Here is a 21,043-nt window from a genome sequence, read left to right on the forward strand (position 1 = left end):
AAGCACCCAGTGCTATACTTCTTTTGTCATAAAGTTAAGCTCCTTGGTTATTTAGAGGTAGGATACCAAGACAATCAAAGAGCCTCCAAAAACACAATGGCAGCGATGACAAAAACCAGTTGGCCATGTCTCCGGTCCTGAGTCTCACTTTCACGAAAGAAGGATTTTCTTTCCAAGGTCTAAAAGTCGGCTTTCTCTGTCCTTATTCTCTCTCTTGCCCTTACATCAACCTTGGCAGGCAGAATCAGCTCATGAAAAGAGGACAAGCTTTAGAATTAAAAGTCCTGGATTGAAATCCCAGCTCTGCCACTTGGGAGCTTGTGATTTCTAACTGTGCAGGTTCCCTGTGAATAAAATAAGGATATTATACCTACCTTGTAGGGTTTGGGGGGTGACTTAAATAAACCAATGTAGACAAAAGGCACACAACAAGTATTCAATAAATGTTACTCCTTCCTCCTGCCTTCAAGCTAAATTCCACACCTGAAGCATCAATTGTAGAAAATGTAACAGAATGTGTACCGTAGGGGAATTTATAAGATATCACCAGCTGAACTTTGTCGGGGTTCAGCCTCGCTCTTCTGATGAAGTTCATACCACAGGTTTATAAGAAAAATCTATAGCTCTGGGCTTTTCAGTTCCTCAGCTTTTACTTTCACACAGGGATAGCTCAACATTCTTCTCTGTCTCCATATTTCTAAATCTTCCCATTTTGTGCAAGCCAAATCCTCTGTCTGGGCTTGAGTCCAGTCTCCTCAGCAGATGATTTCTTTAGGTAAGTCCTAATACTTACAAGTCATCCTCTCTGGTCTATTTCAGTGGTTAGCCCGAGTGTGCACTTAAGGACATGAGACCATGGGGGCTGGGAGGGGTGATGGGCAGAAGAGACAATGTGTGTGTGCTCCGAATGCCTCTCCACACCGTGACAGTACTGGAAGCAAGCAACAGACACTGACCCCGGCTCTTCTAAGTGCAAAGATTTTACTGGAAGACTATCGGGGTCCATAGCATCAGCAAGAGGCTGAAAAAACAGGCATTGGAAACTGAGGCAAGAACTGAGAGCTCCAGAGGACAGACAGCAAGGATCATGGCAAAGCTGCTGCAGCAGGGGCTGACCGGGGTCAGCATCCCTCCAGCGCCGCTGGCCAAGAATGCCCTCCCACCAGGAACCACCAAACCTGCTTCCATCACTTCTGCAGGAGAGTGTGTGTGATTGGTCCAGCCCAGTCACATGCCTGCCCCTGCCCCTGACCGGAACACAGCAGGGACAGAGAAGATCTAGTCCCTTCAGATCCTGAATTTGGAAGTCAGCACTACCTCCCACCAAGATACATGAGGCATCCCCCCTCTCTGCCCCAAATCAGGGGGCTAGCAGGCAGTACAAACTAGATGGTAAAAATATATACATAAAAATACATACGTAAAACAAATTTTCACCACCCACCCTTTCACTTGCTGGTGTTAGGCAATTTCATTCTTTGCTTCTTTATTTTTTTTAAGATTTTATTTATTTATTTGACAGACAGAGATCACGAGTAGGCAGAGACGCAGGCAGAGAGAGAGAGGAGGAAGCAGTCTCCCCGCCGAGCAGAGAGCCCGATGCGGGGCTCGATCCCAGGACCCCAGGATCATGACCTGAGCCGAAGGCAGAGGCTTTTAACCCCCTGAGCTACCCAGGCATCCTTCCTTCTCAGGCACCTCTGCTTCTTTGTTTAAAAGAAAGTTTGTTATAACTTATTTATAGTGAGAAGAGCATTATATATACACATAACATTTTTCAAGGAATTTCAAGACGGATCCAAGATTGGAGGACAGAAAGAGAAGATCCCCTTTGAATGTTGTTCTAAACGTTCCTGCAGGTCCTGCCTCCTCCCTAGGCAGGCCCGGGCAATTAGAAAGAAATCCCTCCCTCAACACAGGCCATCTTCCCAGGGCAGAGGAAACAGAGTTCCTCCTGTTGGTGGCCCTGAAACCAGTGAAAGTGAGGTCTCGCTCAGAACCTTGAGACTCAGTCCTCAGCCTTCCACCCAACCTTTTGTCTCTTCTTCCACCTAAAGTAGAATCTGGCACTTGATGAGGTCATGAGTTCAAGCCCCACACTGGGCATAGAGGAAAGAAAGAAAAAGAGAAAGAGGAAGGAAGGGAGGAAGGAAGGAGGGGGAAGTAGGGGAGAGGAAGGGAAAGATGGGGGAAGGAGGGAGGGATGGATGGAGGGAAGAAGGGAAAAAGAAAGAAGGAAAGAAAGAAGGAAAGAGAACAGAAGGGAGGGAGAGAGGGAAGAAAGAGAGGAAGAGAAGGAGGGAGGGAGGGAGGAAGGGAGGAAGAAGGAAAAGAAAGAGAGAAAGAAACTGAGAAAGAGAGAGAGAAAGGAAGGAAAGGAAAGGAGTCTGGAAAGCCCTCCTTGGCACTGCCCTTTCTTCATCACTTGCATGGACTCAGTCACCAAGTCCTGCGTGTTTGCCCCCTACAGGAGTCTCAGCTTTATCCCCTCCTCACCATCCCAGCTACCACCCTCCTGGCTCTGGTGCTCATCAGCCGCTGCCCGGAAACAGTGACATCCTCCTGACCTGTCTCTAGTCCATGCAACGTACTTCTCCCATGTGCCCCTCCACCCTCCGCCAAGGGATCTCTATTACAGCACAACCTCACAACCTACCTGAGTCACTCCCCTGTTGACAGCTCTCTGCACCTCCCACCACTTGAGATAAAGCCCCAGCTTTCTCCCAGACCACACGGAGCCCTCTGCAACCTACCCCACCCACCTCGCCATCCCCAGCTCGCCTCACCACACTCTGTCCTTCAATATCCGCCCCCCAGGCCTTCAACCCTCCCCACCCACCCCACCACTGTTCCTGTTTTCTTTATCCGGATGCCCACCCCATTCTCAAATTTCTTTCCATTTACTTCATCATTTCCTACTCATCCTTTAGGACCGAGCTCAGGAGCAACTCCTAGCAGCCTTACCTGATGGTTCTAGGTTGGGTCACTGATTTATCCTTGCGGGTGTCCCAGAAAACCCCATGCAAATCCTTATTACTGCAGATGCCACATAATTTTAGGAATACATATTTGTATGTCTCTCTCTCTCTTTCTCTTTACCCTAGACACTCCCCGAGAGTAAATGTTCTAAGGAACATAGCAAAGGAACCAGGAACTTAGCAAAGGCATGAAGTACTCTGTTGAGACCAGGAATGAATGATATTCTATAATAAATTTTATAGTCTGTAAAATGATCAAAACCAGAACTAAAGATAACCCCTCCTTTCACTGAGTTGACAGAGGAGAGAAAAAAATCTAATTTATGCCCCATCTCTTTAATAAATACACAATTTGAAGACACTTAACAAAAACTTTTATACAATACCATTTTTAGCAAAGCAGATGTTTAAAGGACTAAATTATTTCTTAAATTACTATCAACAGTAAACCCTGGTTGAAAATATTATGTCCCTTAAGGGACTGGATTTCTGAGGCTGTAGTCAGAATGGGAAAGGAGATGAACATTCTGTACTTATTTTTAAATTACATTCTTCTTCCTGAAATGAATGTACTGTTGTTTAAAAAAAAAAAAAAAAAACCTCACGGTCTCATTTTATTTTTATTGAACCATATGAGACAGGCTGGTAAGATGGTTTTCATTTTCTGGACCACAACTTAGAAATTCAGTTCCATGTACGCTGAGACCTCCTTGACACCTTGATTCTTTGATACGTGGCAGCCACCAGGCCTACGTAGTGTGCAGAACACATCCATAGACTTTTGCTTTCTGTGAGAAAATGACGGGTATGGCAGGCGGCCACCCAAGAAAGACAGGAGAGACTTGTGTTTTCCTATTTCCCCAAAGAAAATTTGCAATCGGGGTTAATGATCACCCTTCAATCAATGATGCCCAGAGACTCCTACAACCATCTCTGCAGCAGGTGTGTCTATCAATGGAAAACAGAACCCCGAACAGGTTAAGTGACTTCTCCAGGATTTGACAATTCAGTAATTAACTCCTAGGAGGAAACACACTCCGTATGACTCACGAACCACTTCTCCAGTCACCAGGGTTGACAAGTCAAAACATGCAGTGATTGCGACAATCTGTCAAAATGTAACAAACCACAGATCTGCTTTCAATCCGACAGTCAGGTAAGAACCTTACACGATGCCTGATTTTTCAACTTTATTCTTTCTCTAGGATACTGGTTAATTTGGAGGAGAAGCCTCTTTAGGGGGTCAAGTTGTTTTTCTTATACCCTCCCGAGCAAACTCACTGGTGACAAGTCCTAATAAAATCTGATCACTGTAGTGTGTAAATAATTCCACATCAAAATTTACATTTCTTGGGGCGCCTGGGAGCCTCAGTGGGTTAAAGCCTCTGCCTTCAGCTCAGGTCATGATCCCAGGGTCCTGGGATCGAGCCCCACATCGGGCGCTCTGCTCAGCCAGGAGCCTGCTTCCCCTTCTCTCTCTGTCTGCCTCTGCCTACTTGTGATCTCTGTCTGTCAAATAAATAAATAAAATCTTTAAAAAAAAAAATTTACATTTCTCAGGGACATTGGTCAGTCCAGCAAGATTAATGAAACATTCCAACCCTGTTGGTTTTGTCTCATGGTGCCTAATTCCCAGGCCTACTACTAACTAGCTCTGTGTTCAAGTGAGTTCCTCTTCTTTTGGGACTTAGCCTTCTCAAGAATAAAAGGAGGGAACTGGATTAGGTAACCTCTCTAAAAGTTTGTTCTGATTTTTCAGCAGACCTGTGAATAAACGTTTAACATATCTGAGCCTTAGTTTCTTCATCTATAAGATGGGGATAAAAATATTTACCTTGCAAAATTATATAAACACTAGTGATAGTAAGTAAGTAAGTAACCCACAAGACCCAATGTCTAGATGCAGTTCAGGCCAAGCTACTTTTGTACATGAGAAATCTCAGAACTAAAACGTGTTACTCAACTGTTCAAGATCCCATTTGAAAGGTTATAGATAGGATGGTTTTAACCAATTTCTGGCACTGACACCGTATTTAAAACTTGACATCCATAACAAATTTAACATCCTCGTTCTAAAATGTGTTTTTATAAAAACACACTGGAAATCTGGGATACTCATGTAAAATGTGGTTTCATTCATTTCTCTATATTGTATAAAAGTGAGCAGCCTCGCCTCCAAATCCTATTTACTACTATTGAAAGGGGGGAAAAAAGAATTTTCATTAAAATCGAACAATGGGGCTATGAAAGAAGGAGGGTTATAGCAAAATGCCCTTGACCATCTCTCAAAAACAGAACCAGGCCCACATTTGAGGAATGCCAAGTGATTCTCATTAAAGTAATGAGACTATTTTCAGTGACATGTGTCTGACCGACTTTAATTTAGTTGGCAGGACTCAAGGCAGCCAGAGACCCAAAAATAACACACAGCCAACAGTTCCTACTCAAACACACCTAACAGACGTAGTTCACACTGTTTCAAGGATGGCCCACCCTAGACAGACAGGGTGTAAGGTCAAATGCAAATTGCTGTGGCATTAAACACAAAGTCCTGTGACAACACTGACAGGTCAAATTTAATAGCCTGAGTCCCTCGGGCTCCCCCTTCATAAAATTCGCTCTAACTGGTCAGGGTGAGCCGGCAGATTTGCTGGATCCCAAACCCTGCCCCACCCAACAAGCTGAAGTTATTTTTAACTTACAACTACTGCTGATAAGTATTAAAAAAAAAAATACCCTTTCAGAAAGAGAAACTATGAACAAACAAAATACCAATGAATTTTAGTGAGAAATAGTCTGTCTCTCAGCCAAAACTATAAACAAATGTCATTTTGGGGTAGGAAAAAACAGAGTACTTTGTATTTATCACGTTTTCCATCATTTCTACAAACAAATTCTCTAAACAGCCTTGTGGGACAGTGGGCAGGCTGAAATTATGTTGTGCTTACCTTTGGAAAGGTAAGCAGACTTACCTTTGGAAAGGTAGTCTCCTGAACAGAATAAGGCCCATTTCCATAGGTCAAGTGCAGTCAGTAGTAACGTATAATAGGCAAGCTATCATTTTATTGGATAATTTACTCCAACATAAGCTATTTTTCCCACATCTGGAAATTAGCCAAGCAAGCTATGCTCCATGCCCTCAAAACTTAAAATCTGGTGGGTAGACATGAACGTAAGCAAGTCAAAGTTGAAGGAATATTACGATCATTGCCTAAAGGTAAGAATATTCATTATCATTGCTGCTGGCCCCTTGATAGGCACTTTTATATATATATTATTTCAATAAATCCTCCCAACACCCTTTGAGGTGGACACTCTCATTATTCCCATTTCACAAATGAGGAAACTGTGACACAGAGAGGTTAAGTAACTTGTCCAAGGTCACACAGCTATTTAAGTGGAGAACTAGGATGTGAGCCCAACCTGGCAGCAGATAGGGTTGGAGAGAGACCTTGGATACCAGCTTGAGTTTCACCACATACTGGCTGGCTGACCTTCGACAGGCTACCTAAATTTTCAGAGCCTCAGCTTCCTAGTCTACAAAATAGGGCATAACAATACCCAGCTTACGGGTTTTTGTGAGAAGTATGAAACAGGATTACATTTGCAAAGTGCCTGACGCAGGGTCTCTAGCACCGCTAGCATCTGCCACGAGGGGAACAAACATTGAAACACTCAAAACATTTTTTGCCTAAGATCCTACCTTTTAACCTTCTATGTGTCTCACCAACTGGTAAGGAGGACTCAGCCTCACAGGGTAGGACTTGGGGCTGCCCACCCTTCAGCCTCCCTCCCCTATTGAGTCCTGAGGAGTCATAAGATGTCGACAGATGAAGACATGGGAATCACAGCGTCCCAGAGTAGTTCAACCACATTTTTGGGGTTATTTATTGGTTGCGAGTCACATAGCAAGAGCTGTCACAGACACCACGTGACTAAAGCACTGAGACACAGCCCTACCCACAAGGAAATTGTCAGCCATAGTGGAGAAGCAGACACATTTTTAAAAACTCAAATACACAGCATATTATGTGGACAGTCTGTTGCATGAAGCTGTTGGGAGAGGCAGAGGGTCAGTGTCCAGGCTAAGAGACTCCGCATCGTGGTGCTCCCATGGGGTGTCCTGCTCCAACCATGCGGCCACGCTGGTCCTCCCCAGTCTGTGCCTTGTGAAATTCTTGGAGCATCTTCTGCCTCTAGATCTTCGGTCCAAAGCGAAGACACGGACGCTTTGCCTTTGGGGTTCTCAAGGCTCAGTCACGATAAGGCCTCCACTCACAGGACTTGGCAAAGTCAGGCCAGGAGCTGATAGGAAGGTAGCTGTTCTACACATGGCCTAGCACATTCTTTATCCTGAGGGGCTCAGCATGCCAAGGCTTCCCAACAGAAACCATGTGTTTGAAGAAGTGTCAAGTCAGATTTTTCGGGGTGGAGGAAATCTACAGCAATCACTGACACTTCAGAAGAAGGCTGGGTTAAGATAGGAGAGCCACAACTTTCTTTTTTTTTTTTTTTTTTTAAAGAGCATAGAGCTGAGAGACTAGAGACAAACACCGAGGCTTCCTGAGATGTGTTCTTAGCCAAGGGGCGGGGGGCGGAGGGGGGAGTGATTTCCTACTTATGCTTGAATTTTAAAAGTTAAAAAAACTTTGACAAATTTTCGGCCACTCAACTCTTTGTAGCTACTGGCCATGTAACAAAAGACCACAGCAGTCTCAGTGGCATTAATAAACACTGTTTTTTTTTCCTAAAGTAGCTGTGGGGCAACTGGAGTGTCAGCTCCATGCATCCTATCCTGCAACCAAGACTGGAGCAAAGGCTACCCATGGTATATTCATGCCATGACATTCGCAGAGACACAGAGGGCAAGACCAACCAGACAAGCACACACACACATCCTCTGCTCACAACACGTCCACCAGCACCCCACTGACCAAAGCAAGTCATGTGGTCAAGTCCAATGTCAAGAATCAGAGAAGTTTAAGGGCGGCTGGGTGGCTTAGTCGGTTAAGTATCTGCCTTCAGCTCTCAGGTCATGATCCCAGGGTTCTGGGATGAAGCCCCGCATTGGGGTCCCTGCTCAGCCGGGGAGTCTGCTTCCCCCTCTCTGCTCCTCCCCCTGCTTATGAGCTCTCTCAAATAAATAAATACTCTTCTTAAAAAATCAAAGAAATAGGAGGCCATGGGTCATGTGTGTAACATTACCAAAGAGGAGTAAAGAGCTAGTACCACCAATCCCATTTGCAACACTCACTAAATAATCCTGAAAGGGAAGCATTAAGTCTCTATCTTTCTCCTGAAGCTCAAAAAAACTGAGCCTCCAGATTTTAAGTCATTCATCGAGGTCAGATAAGAGTATGATGCTCTAGCAGAATGAGAACTCAAATCTCGCCTTCTGTGGTATCGAGTGATGTAGCTTGCCAACATGTAACTAACAGGCATCCTTAATAATCACATCCCTTAATATTGCTCCCTTGCAGAAAACAGTTCTCTCCAACAAAGGCCAAACCCAACATTGTCCCATCTGTTATCCTGATCATAGAGTTCATCATTTGTTTAGGATCTTTTGCAAGCTTTACTATCACCACACTAATAAATTATTTATGGTGGGCAACCTGAATCAGAAGACTCTGGCTACTTGAAAACAGACTTTATAAAAACATCTCTTCCCCCCTCCAACAAGCACCCTCCCAGGGCACGCACAATTTCTAAGCCTTAAAGATTGCACAGAGTCTGTAGAACAGAAGATGTTTGCAGATGGCTGTGAGGAAGGAATATGGAGGAATTCTTGAGCATGCAATTTGAACCTGAAGCGACTGCTCTGTGCAACTTAGTCGCTCAACAGATCAGACTGTGAAGCATCATAGCTCTAAGTCAGGAAGGGCACGAAGCTATCCTGGTGCAGCCTCCCACGGCCTCCCATTCATCTACACACTTAACAAATAGCGATGGAAGGTCCAGTTTTGGCCTGGCAAGGTGCTGGGCTGCCCGACCAGCTCTCAAGGGGTTTACATTCTGCAGAGACGGATGAAGAGGGACGGATTGTTAACAAACAAAAAGTAAAACTGAGCAGGCTAACTTCAGACTGTACTGAAGACTGAAGCAGCTAGCCATCCTGGGGAAGTCACTGGCTTAACTCATCTCTGGAGCCCTCTGCGCGCTCATCTGGAAAACCGCGTAGCTCCCCCACTGGCCGCCTGCCCCAGTTTAAGACGATTAGGTTAAGGAGCTAGTCTGTGAGGGTCTGGGCACCTGCGCCGGGGCAGGGCCTGATCGCCGCACTTCCTTTAGTCCCCGTCGGTCGGGCGAAGGGGCTTTCTGCGTCCCTCTATCTGAACGCTCACCGGAGCCAAAACAAAACTCCTGGCCTGGTAGCTCCCGGAGAGACATTAACAGCCCCGAGGTTGCGGCGCCGCGGGAAGGAGAGGAGGGTGCAGAGGTTCCTCCAAACAAAAGCTCAGCCCCCGGCGCCTCGAACGTGCTCGCGACGGCGCAGTGCGCGGCCAGGCGACCCGGACGTGGGCGCTGCGCTCTCAGGGTGCCGAGAGTAGGATGGGGGACTGTCCCTGCTCTCCACTCCCACCCCGCGGGCCTCAGATGCCGCCTGGCCTCCCTGTCCTTCCTTTGCCACCCTCGGACCCGGGCTGGCAGCGGACCCGTTAACGACAGTTTGGGGGCGGGTGGGGTAGGGGCTACGTCCCCTCCCCGCCTGACCGGCGCGGGGGTGGGGGCGGGTGCCCCTTCCGCCCCAGAGCTGGGTTGAGGCCAGGAGGCTGTCGTCCCCCTCCCCCAGCCCTGTGTCCGGCCCCGCCGTGCTGTACCCCCCCCCCACCCGCCACCCCACCCCGTTCCCCAAGGGCTGTTGTGATTGCGGGACTCGATGTGACAGCTCGGGGCTGGGGGGGAGGGGGTAATCCCTCCTCCCCACCCCCGCCCAGGAGTGACCCAGACGCCGCGCCGGCCTCCTTCCTGCACCTCGCCAGCCCCGCAGCCGCGGGAGGACGGGGCGCGGCTTCCCGAGAGCCGGGCTCGCCTCGCCCGGCGGCGGCAGCTGCTGCGCCCGGGGGGCGGGGAGCGGGCGCTGGGGGGGCCTGGAGCGGAGCGGCGGCGGGAGCCCGGGCCTGGCAGCGCGGCTTCAAGTTTCCACCGGCGCGTGGTTGTGCAACCGCCAGAGGAGCGGGAGCCGCGGGCGCCTCGGAAAACAAGCCGAGCCCATAAACAAAGCCACGTGGGCTCGGGCGGGGGGGGGCCGGGCCAGGAGCAGGCGGCTCTTCCGGCAACAAAGGGCCGGAGCCAGCGGCCCGGGATAAATACTGCGGCCGCGCTGGCCGCGCAGCACTCCGGCCGGCCCCGCGCGCCCTGCGACCCTCCCCAGCGCCGCGCCCTCTGCGAGCACAGGACCCGGCTCCGCAGCCCCGAGCCCTCCACGCCGCTTCCCTGCAGCCGCGCCCTCGCCGGCCTGGGCCCCCGGAGCACCCGCCTGGGGCGACAGTTCCCCGAGGCCGTCCAGCCGGTGCGGTCCATCAGTCCGTCGAGTCCGTCGCGTCGTGCCCGGTGCCATGCCATTCCTCGGGCAGGACTGGCGGTCCCCCGGGCAGAGCTGGGTGAAGACGGCCGACGGCTGGAAGCGCTTCCTGGATGAGAAGAGCGGCAGCTTCGTGAGCGACCTCAGCAGGTGGGTGGATCCGCCACCACCTTCCAGCCCAGCGAAACAGACCTGGGCTGATTTCGGGGGCGCGAGGCGGGTGAATGCGAGGGGGGCAGGCCGGACTGGGACAGAGTGAGGAGGGAGCCCCGGTCCGGGAGGTGGGGTGGAGGGTGGAATGGGCGGGGGTTGGGGGGAGTCGACCCCTTTCTGCAGAGGTCGCCAGAGCACGGGATTTGGGGAATTTGGTTTTTCTTGTTGTTCAAGGTCAGCGTCTCCGAGTGGGCACAGCTCTTTACAGAACCCCGGTCCCTCTGAGAATCTGACGACAATCGCGGATCTTGTCCGCAAACGTTCAGACTTAAGCACACAACTTCAGGGGACCCCGGTCTTAAGGACACCAGTCGCGCAGGGTGCCTGTGCGGGGGCGCGGGCGAGTGGGCTGCGCACTTTTCACCGCTGGGGCGGCGGGGCTCGGGGCACCCAAGGGAGGTGGGCACAAGTCGGGTGACGCGATGGGACCTGGGACCAGCGCCTCCAGGCTCTTCCCACGCACAGGCGACCGCAGAGTGGGCAGGGAGGATGAGTAACCAGGAGGGACGGCCAGATGGTCCCTGGGGCACCGGCGCTTGCGGGGCGGACTTGAGGAACCGGGGTGAAGACTTGCGGCTGCGGAGCTGCGGAGGTGGGAAGGGAGGCGGGACTGAAACCCACAAGACTTCTGCTTCTGAGAGGACGAAGCATTTGCACCTGTTTCCTCAGTGGCCCTTTCGGTCAGTTTCCTGGCGGAATAATTTCAAGTGACGGCTGTCCACTGCAGAAAGCCCACCTGGGCTCTGTCAGTCTGGTGGAAAAGCCGAGTTACCCTCAATCGCGTGCTCTGCCTGGTTAATAATACCGCAGGAGTGCTGTCTAATAAGTTAAGTGGTCTGGAATCTGTCAGTCCAGGATCTGAACAGTCGACTTCCAGATCCCCGCCATTTGGCACAGGCGAGGAGGGCAATGAAAGTGGGTCCCCAGGGGACCAGTGCAGCCCAGCCATCCTTGGGTGCCTTTTCTCTCAGCCTTTGGTTGAAACCACTGGCACCAGAGCCCTTAAATTGATTTTGGTAGAGAGTTCTGTAACTGGACGGGGTTCCCATTTACCAAGATTTACCAGTGATTTATTTATTTATTTATTTATTTTCTGAGCCCCTGGCACTCAATTTTAAGGAAACTATCAAGAAAGTATGGTTATTTTGATAGCTGGACCTCCAGACTAACCCCCAACCCCCGCAAAGTGTCTGGGATTTGTGAAGTGTTAAAACTCCTTAGTCTTCAATGAAAAAAACAGAAAACCAGAAAGCATTTAATCCTGGGGGTCTTTCAGGAGAGATGAGAGCATGTGTAACTCTTATGTTAAAGACACTTTGAGGCAGTTCCTGTGGAATTTGGGGCGCAAATAAGAAATCTTATTTATGGAAAATCAGATAATTTACTTAGAGCAAAATTAAAAGACCAGTGGCTATCACTGGACTCTTCCCTTTTAGGGATGCAAGTCACCAGTGATGCCTAAATCATTCTCCCTAGACCAGAAGGTTCCTTCCTCCTCTTCCTAAGGAATGATCTGATAGTTTGGTACTTTATTTCTGTACAGCAGTTCTCAGTCTTTGTGGGGGAGGGGGGACATCAACGATCTGCTGAATGGTGTCCCCGTGGCTCCCCTACTTGTAATTGTAGGCTGCAGACCCCTGGGCTCACTCAGCAGGAGAGGATTCAAACTCCAGAGCCTCTGGTTCCTATAAATAGTTACACTTCATCTGCTCCAGGAGATAAACTGCTATCAATCCCCTTAGAAGCAAATAGTGTGCCTCTCTCGAGGTAGTATGGGAGACCAGAAGTTGGTTTCAACTTACCCAAGTTTAACTGAGGCTGGGATCAGGTAGCTTCACACCCCTCTGTCCCCTTCCTGAGCCTCTTTTCTTTCCTCCCATTGCCTGCCCTCTGAGCCAAAACTGTGGCACTGCTGAAGTTATCACAAATGGTGATCAATACACAGATCCCGACCCCCTGCGGCTCTAGGATGAGTCAGAGTTTAGGAATCATTTGGTAGCTCCTAGCAAAGCAGCCGGCTGTTTGTTTGTGGAGTACTTTTTTTTTTCCCTTCACCAATTGTAAACAATCCCTTCCCTACTTAGCCTGAGACGTCTGCCAACTTCTTAAAAGCAGTTGGCCTTCTGAGACCTAAGTTTGTAGTCTCAAATATCCCCACTGTTTTTAGCCTTGGTGATGTTTCTCTGTGATGTAAGGTTTGGGCTGAACCCCTGCCTACACAGGTGAAGTTGAATGCCTCTCCTGTTAGAAAACAAAAGGCAGACCCTTTCAAAAGGGGGAGGAAAGGGTAATAAAACAGAGAACTACAGAGGCAGGGTACACTTCTCTAGTTCCAAGTACCATCCCGTGAGCTGCCTGAAGGAGATCAGGAAAGAAGGGCGCCTTTAATGTGTTTTGACCTGGGGACAGTGTTTAGTGTCGACCACACTGTGTCTGCGCCACACACCTTCTCTGGACTCTGCTGGCCATTGTCTCTGCATTCCAAGCCCCGTCCCTCTCCAACAGCAGAACAGTACTAAATCCATGCCAGCTAGGAGCCCCTTCTCACCAACAACCCCCTTGCTTCCCCCATCCCCAGGATGAGCCATCTCAGCGATGTGAGAGCCTCAGGCCCACTTCTCCAAGTCTCCAATTCTGCACTGAAAACTCCCGTGTTGCTTTCCAGGATAGCTGAGGCTGAACCAGGAAGCAGGAAGTTTACCTTGGTACCCTGGATGAGTAGTGCAGGAGATAAAAATAATAGTTCAGATTTTTATGAGGGCTTACTGTGTGCCGGGAAGCCACTGGTCTGTGAGCTTCGTATATTAAGCTGTTTGTTTTACCAGAACAATCTGGCTGCTAGCCAAGGGAGTTTGACCGTTTGGGTATGTAGGGGAGCAAATTAGCATAGAAATCTCACAGGCCTTACTCTACAACTAAGCCCTTTGGGGCAGGCACGGCTTTCTTAGATGGCCTGTTAATGCAAACAAAATGAGAAATAGGCCTCTTTGTTCCCTTTCCTCCCTTTTTAATCCCTCTGCCCAAATGGTCTTAATTTTGAAATCTTTCCACCTTTTCTAAGGTTGTTTTTCGGTATCTTGGTTATGTGCCTGTTGACAGTATAGGGCTGGGACAGGTCTTTTTTTCTTATTCTAGGCCTGTGTCTATAAAAATCAAGATTAGTAAAAACGGACCACAAAATAGCAACTTTAGTGGATATTATTGAATTTAATGAAGAAAGTAGACTCTTTAAATAGTTTTGCTTAAAAAAAAAATTAAATGTCATGGTTCCTAAATGGTGGTGACTTTTCTTGTTAAAATTTTCAGTTGTAATTTTCCATTGGCTTTGAATTTCCTTGAAATGGATGAAATTGAACTCTCAAAATAGCCTCTAACTGAATAAATTATTGCTTGACAGAAAACCTATAAGCAGGCAACACAAATGAATCTCCTAGCCCTTCCTTCCAGGACCTACCTCTGGAGTCCAAAACCTAAAAACCAAGAGAAAAGTGCAGGCCTTGTCTTTGGTTGAAGTTTATCTACATTCAGCAGTGGGAGAGCATCCTCAATGATGTCAAATTCTGATTAAACTTAACTTTGAAAATGAATCACTTGGCAGATTATTGTCATTTCAGTAAGGAAGGCAGGTGCTCAAATTCCTTTGAGTAATGTTCTCAATTAGAAGAGAGTCAGAGAAACTATAAATATTTAAAATTTCTGGAGAATGGTCACAGTCTATGGTCCAGGCTCTGAAAATTTTCTGCTAAATCTCAAATGTGGGATTAAGAGAATAAGGCTGATTTATTTTATGGTTCTCTACAGGTGGAATTGAGGCTCTCAGTTTTTGTTCAGAGTGCAGAAGTATGTTTTCTTTAAAAATAAGCCTTCATGTGGCCTTTTTACACACAAAAGGCTCTCCCTTTGCTTTCTAAAGCTGTTCTCAGCTTTGGTATATCCTGGACCAGTCATGTGACCTTCCCTGTTTCCCTTCTCCTCAACTTTGATAGAAATTTCTTGTTGGCTTTAATGACTCACTGTGAAACTTAAAAATATCCTCTTTCGCCCCAATGAAAAGAAGAAGGCTATAGCTCTTAGGAAACCCAGTAAATGGTATTAAACATGACCTTTATAGGGCAGATTAACAAATGATTATTCGGCTCAGTTCATGATCTCAGGGTCCTGGGATCGAGCCCCTCATCGGGCTCTCTACTCAGCAGGGAGTCTTCTCCCCCACCCCAAACTCTGCCTGCCTCTCTGCCTACTTGTGATGTCTGTCTGTCAAATAAACTAATAAAATCTTTTTTTTTTAAATGATTATCCATCAAGCTCCTCCCCATGGGCCCAGAATATTGTTGGTGATGTCACATGTAAGCATTTATGTAGCAAGATACTTACAGAAGTGCTACCCGAGAGATTGATTTCAGCAACAGGATACTGGAAATTATTTTAAACCCTCTTTTCTCTTTTACTATTTACATAACGTCCGTGGAATGGAGAAGTGCAGGTGTGCCTCCTTTTACCCAATAGCCATATGTCAGAAGATTTAAAGCAAATCCCCTTTTAAATTCAGCAAAGGGACTCAGAAAATTAAAGGACTCTGATATATTGGTGATAGAAGAAAAAGGCCCTAATTTATGTTTCTCAGTGGGCATTAGAAATCCTGCCTCTTGCATCCATACCCATGGGGTTTAGAAGAGCTACTCACTATTCCTCAGTATTTCTCTGGCATCCCTTCTGCAGAAACTCTTCAGAGACTCACTGCAAAGTTACATGGTTTGTACTAGCCTAGAACTCAGCCTACCGATGGAAATATGCACCTGACCCCAAGTGAACCTGTGCGTCCTTCAGTGACCTGTGATGGGGGCAGTTCTGTCTTTTCAGCTCTTATAAACTTATGAGCAGTGAATTCAGCTGGTTTCATTTAGGACCCAAGGTCTTCACCCCACAGCATGATGCCTAGTGTTAGTCACAGAATTACATGAAACCTAAACAATTAGCACTGTACACAAAACATGGCCTAGAAATGGAGGGTGTAAGTCCGATTTGGGCAAATGTGATCATGTTTCAGAGGCATGACAGAGCATGCTTGTTACAAGCCGCTTGGGCACACTTTCAATGGGTGGATTGTATGGTCTGTGAATTATATCTCCATAAAGATGTTTTTTCAGAAAGCCGCTTAGGGTGGGTGCTTTTGCAAAATGCAGGCATTGTGGGACTACAGTGACACCAGTAATCCTCCCTCTCCCTCCTCCCCCTGCAGTCATCATTTTTGCTTAAAGTAATATTGTAGTGCCCGGCATTGCCCTTGGTTAAAGGGTACAGGGCTGTGTGTTTGACACAATGGCAGGCACTGTTGGAAATTGAAAAGACACAGAAGCCCCCATCCCTGCCTTCACAGAGACGCGAGAATATTTCACCCCCAAAGAGGGAGGTCTGTGCCTGCACAGAGTTCTTTTCGTGGGGGGTTATTGTTTTGTTGGAGAAGATGTATGTTTGTGTTTTATAACCCAGCGAGTTATTTTTAGAAACAGCGCTTACTGGAGGATCGCTGTCCCAGCTCATCCCCTCCTCTGTCATTCCTAGTTACTGCAACAAGGAAGTCTACAACAAGGAGAATCTTTTCAACAGCCTGAACTATGATGTTGCAGCCAAGAAGAGAAAGAAGGACATGCTGAATAGCAAAACCAAAACTCAGTGTAAGCCATTTGCTTTGAACTTGGAAGAAGGCTGTCTGAGGATCGCTAGGATGGGTTCTTTGCAGGGGGGAGAAAGAAAATCAGACCCCAAATGTCAGACGTCTACTTGAATGTTGACAGTGACATTGACAGAGGTCCCTGGGGTCTCTGTGGTCCGAAAGCCGGCTGTGCATGTTACAAGCAAGAGTGTGTTCCTTATAGACTTGTTTATAAGTCAGCGGGTAGTCGGGGTGTTTTTCTCCTGCTGGTCACTTATATCCGACGTAGTTAATTTAGTTACGATACAGGGATAGGGCCAGCTGAATCTGTTCCAGCATGTGCTTTTATTTGACACTGAGCTTTGAGGCTTGGGATATAGATCTGTTTCTCCCTCTTTCCTTGCATAAATCCCATTACATTTCAAAATGCCGTACATAAGAGTGTAAATTTCTATTAGTAAGCGGGAATTACAGCTCTTCCGTTTAAGCCACCTGGACAACATGATTTCCTCATGTTAGCTGCTTTATTTCCACTTTTTATGGCCTTGCCTAAGCTGTAGGCTTGGCATTTAAAACAAACTTGTCTTTGGATATTTGATTTTTTTTTTCCCCCCAATTTGGAGCTTTGGTCCTCTAAGTCCGATGATCAAAGATGTACAGTGCTTCAGACCAAGTGGGCCGTAACACCAGTACAAGTCTGCTGCAGAAATCAGGCATTTGCATCTCTTAGATTATCCGTACAGTCTGTCTTTTTTGTCAAAATGTTTGACACATTGGATATGTGAAAAAGAAACAGGTTTAAAATTTGGGGCATGCTGCAAATTTTAAAGCTGGGGGGTTGTTTTTATTTATTTTTTTTTATTTTTTAAAATTTTTATTCTTTATTTATTTATTGCCTCTGTAGATTTCCACCAAGAAAAATGGATCTATGTTCACAAAGGAAGTACTAAAGAGGTGAGCATCCGTCCGTTTGTTAAAGAATATGCTTGGCTTTCAGCCTCTCCCAACAGAGTAGAGAGGGGAAGCCAGGCAAGAATATTACTTAAGGTCACGGCCGTTGTCCTGGGTGCCGGTGATGGTGGCTGGCAGCCAGTCACCTAGCCGACCTTCAGAGTTTAGGGCTACAGAGAGAGTGAGAAGCAAAAGTCGCTACGTAGACTCCCTAATCACTCGGTGAAATTATGTAAAATGCTTTATAAAGATTAATATACCCATCTCAAATGTATTGTTATAAAGTCCTGGCCTTTCCCCCAGAGCAGTGCCTCTCTTTTGTTCTGAGATCTCTTCAGACTCCAACTTTGTTAAGGTTTAGCCCTGGAAGGGCTCATGTCCAAACACAGCAGAAGTTTTTAACAAGAGTGTGCAGGGGACAAGACACGGTAATAAGTACATTCGCATGACACTTTATAAAACCCTCTTATGTATATTTTCTCTCTGCACGGGCATCTGCTCCAATACCTAGGATACAACACAGTCTGGTAGAATGATAGAATCTCTCTCAGTGTCAGGGACTTTGGTGAAATGTACATCCCTGCCTGTTTGAGGCTCTGCTGGGGGTGGTGGGGGAAGCAGGGACCTACCCACGACCACCCAGATACCGGGAGCAGAGCTGGGACGGAGTCAGGGCTCTCTGCTCCCAGTTCCTTGTGTATTCACAGGTAAAAGAGCAAAACTTCCTTTGGCTGCCTTGTGAAGCCTTAAAAATGCTTCTGATGATCACAATGAGAAAAGCACTAAAGATCCGAGGCAGGGTAGCAGGGAGAGCTGAACCTGGGAAGTGTAGTTCCCCTCCCAGGAGATGTTACAGTGACCTGCTAGCATCGGGTCACCCATCATACATCCAACTCCCAACCTTCCCTTGATAAGCAGCTACTGATGATCTTCCCATTCAAGTCTGTGCAAGGGCTCAAATGGTACAAATCTTGAAGAGGGGTGTGTAACGCATGAGTCACTGGCTAACGCAGCTGCTGGCTATACCCCGCATTGTTGTGGCTCGCAGGGGATTCCCAGAAAGAGCTGCTCATGGCACAGGAAAGCCACAGGTGGCCATAAGTTACCTAAGACCGGCATCCAGCCTGTCAGTAGAGTCCGGGGGGGAGGACTGTTCTGGAGAATGACCTCTGCACCCCCTATTTTCACATCCAGCGCCATGGATATTGCACTTTGGGGGAAGCTTTCAACAGGTTGGACTTCTCAACGGCCATTCTGGATTCCAGAAGGTTTAACTACGTCGTACGGGTAAGTCTCTGAAGATTGCGAGTCTCGGCTGAATTGTCTTTTCAGGTTGTCTTGAGGTCATTATCTGCCCCACCCCCCGCCCCTGCCCCAGCAAAATAGCTTCTTAGGACGCTGGGAATTTTGAGGAAAGCAGAAAACAAACTTGTCCACCCCCTTCTCTCCAGATGGACTTCAAGTCCTTGTGCGGGTCCCATTAGGGCATTCCTGAGATTGGCTCTGACAGTCAGCAGTGGCCATGATGCTCATGTGAGCCACTCCCAGCCCCCACGGATAAATGGGGACACGGTGCAGGCAGCAGCATGAGCCAGAGCAAATCCAGCAGAAAGCAACACCACGGCTTGTTTTAAAAACCTTCCTTCCTCGGGTTGTTCTCACTGTCCTCCTCCCTGACCTGCTTGAACAGACTCTAGGTGACCCCAAGGCAGTCATGGTTTAGGCTACAAAACCAGATGAGTTCAAACACCCCAGTGCTTCCTACCCATGACTCCCTTCCATCCCATGGGATGACGTATTCAGTCTCGTGTTCACCAAAGCTTGAAACTACCTGTTTGGGTCACTTGCTTTCCATTTGAAACCGTATGTTGTGGGGGGGGGGGCGGTTAATGAGTTTTAGCAATATATTCGTGATGAATGGAGTAAAGCACATGAGCCTAGCCATGCCCCTCAGGTCCGTGATTCTTTTTAACTGATTCATTGTTGTTGCTTCCCCCGTTCTTTGGTCTCTGGTTCATTTCTGTCCGTGTTTCAACCAGGGAGGTCGTGGCTCAGATGTTTTAGGCTCAGAAGCAGGAGAGAATTTACTCACAAGGGGTGTTGATTGGTTAGGTTTTCATTCTTTCTCCTGGGTTGTGCTGTTCCGTGCTGGATCACTGAGTCAGATGATAGCGACAGCTCAGCCAGAGTGATGACATCAAGCCCCCATGAGGCCCGGGTCATTCACCTGTCATCTGGGCAGATACAGGCCTGGCTGTCCCAATGGACCTGATACCCAGGCCTCCTTGGAGGTCAGAAGCTCTGAGCTGAGCCTGTGACCACATGAGCAGGTCTGTCTGCTCTCAGCTGAGCCCTTATTGCCGTCCAAAAGGGATGAACATGAGAGACCTTCTGGATGAAATGTCCGTGTCATTCAGTGTGACTCTGCCGCTCCAGGGAGATCACTGTGGCCTGCAACCCGGCCCAGGCTGGCTGGAGAGAGGCCCAGCAAGAGCTGGAAACTCTGTTACTAAGAATATGAATAGTTTCCATGTTCTAGGTGTCAGGGGAGGACACCCAGTTCTGATGTCTTAATTACAAACGGATCAGCAAAACGGTCCAGTTTTAGATGGTTCTCCTTCCTACCTGTTTTTCCTTTCCCAAGAAATAAAGCAAAGGGACAAGACTACAATAGCCAAAATCTATTTCCGTGTAATTCTGTACATTCACCTTTATCCTTCCATGAACCCTACAAAGTGGAGGGACTTTGCTGATCCGTGTAAACAAATGGAAATACTGCAAGGTAAAATGACCTGCTCAAGGTTACGGAGCTGTGTAAGCAACAAAATTGGAATTGGAAACCTAATCTGTCTTAGAGTCCACACTCTCCACTGTACAGTGGGTTGTCTGTAAGCAGAGGATGGAAAAGTACAATGGTCTGAAGTCAAGCTATTTCAGGCCCTACTTTCTGCCTATTTCAGCCTCCCTAAGCCTCCTCTGCCCCTTCTGTAAGGATTTATAACCACCTCACAGGGTGGCTATCCACTCAGTAATGTATTTTCTATGGAGATACCCTGCAAACCAGAACCTGTTATTCAGGGTCAGCTACAATATTTATTACTACCTACTAACCAAAATTATTAATTCTCCCTAATACGCCTTTTTAGGCCAGCTGATAAATGTTTTTCTCCTAAAAAAAAAAAAAAAGAAAAAAAAAAAAAGGAAATCTTGCACTTGATAAAGACCCAAGATAGAGAACTTGTATCTCATAGTATCTAATTGTAAACTATGAGCACTTTTCTGTAAATAATCTTTAAGTCAGAGAAACTGCTACATGCTTTCGAAGTTGTCAGGTTCAGCGGTAGTGGAAAAATGTTTCTATTTTGGAAAGAACCATCTTTTTTTCCCCTTCCCTGTTCAAGTCCTCTATAATTTGAGAAATAATGTTATTTTTATAAAGAGCTTAAAACATTTTAATGATAGGCACTGCATTTTGAGGCTTTTCTACTAAGCAACTTTATGCACATCTCATATATTCTTATCCTTAAACCAACTTTGCAGAGTAGCTTGCCAGTATGTCCCCGCCCCCTCCCCACTCGCCCAGCATCGGACTACTTCTACCTAATGGCTTCTTAATACAGTACTACAGTGACTCCTTAGTTCCAGTGAATGACTGAACCAGCTTCAAAAGCCTTTAAAAAAATTTTTTTTTAATTTCTTTAAAGCCAAGTACATTTTTAAAAA

At 47.2% G+C, this 21,043-nt stretch overlaps 2 protein-coding genes across 2 annotated transcripts in view; one reads left to right on the top strand and one right to left on the bottom strand.

Moving 5' to 3' along the window:
* Positions 1-21,043, bottom strand: part of NTAQ1 (N-terminal glutamine amidase 1) — a 130,255-nt gene that overhangs the window by 20,868 nt on the left and 88,344 nt on the right. The window lies entirely within an intron of this gene.
* FBXO32 (F-box protein 32) overlaps positions 10,299-21,043 on the top strand; it is a 29,879-nt gene continuing 19,134 nt past the window's right edge. Inside the window, exons 1-4 of the mRNA XM_044244993.1 lie at positions 10,299-10,653; positions 16,279-16,391; positions 17,274-17,323; positions 18,515-18,607. Of these exons, the coding sequence (XP_044100928.1) occupies positions 10,538-10,653; positions 16,279-16,391; positions 17,274-17,323; positions 18,515-18,607 (372 nt within the window). The 5' untranslated portion in view covers positions 10,299-10,537. The remainder of the gene's footprint in view (positions 10,654-16,278; positions 16,392-17,273; positions 17,324-18,514; positions 18,608-21,043) is intronic.

The sequence above is a fragment of the Neovison vison genome, chromosome 4 (assembly GCF_020171115.1).
Source record: "Neovison vison isolate M4711 chromosome 4, ASM_NN_V1, whole genome shotgun sequence".
Taxonomy (NCBI): domain Eukaryota; kingdom Metazoa; phylum Chordata; class Mammalia; order Carnivora; family Mustelidae; genus Neogale; species Neogale vison.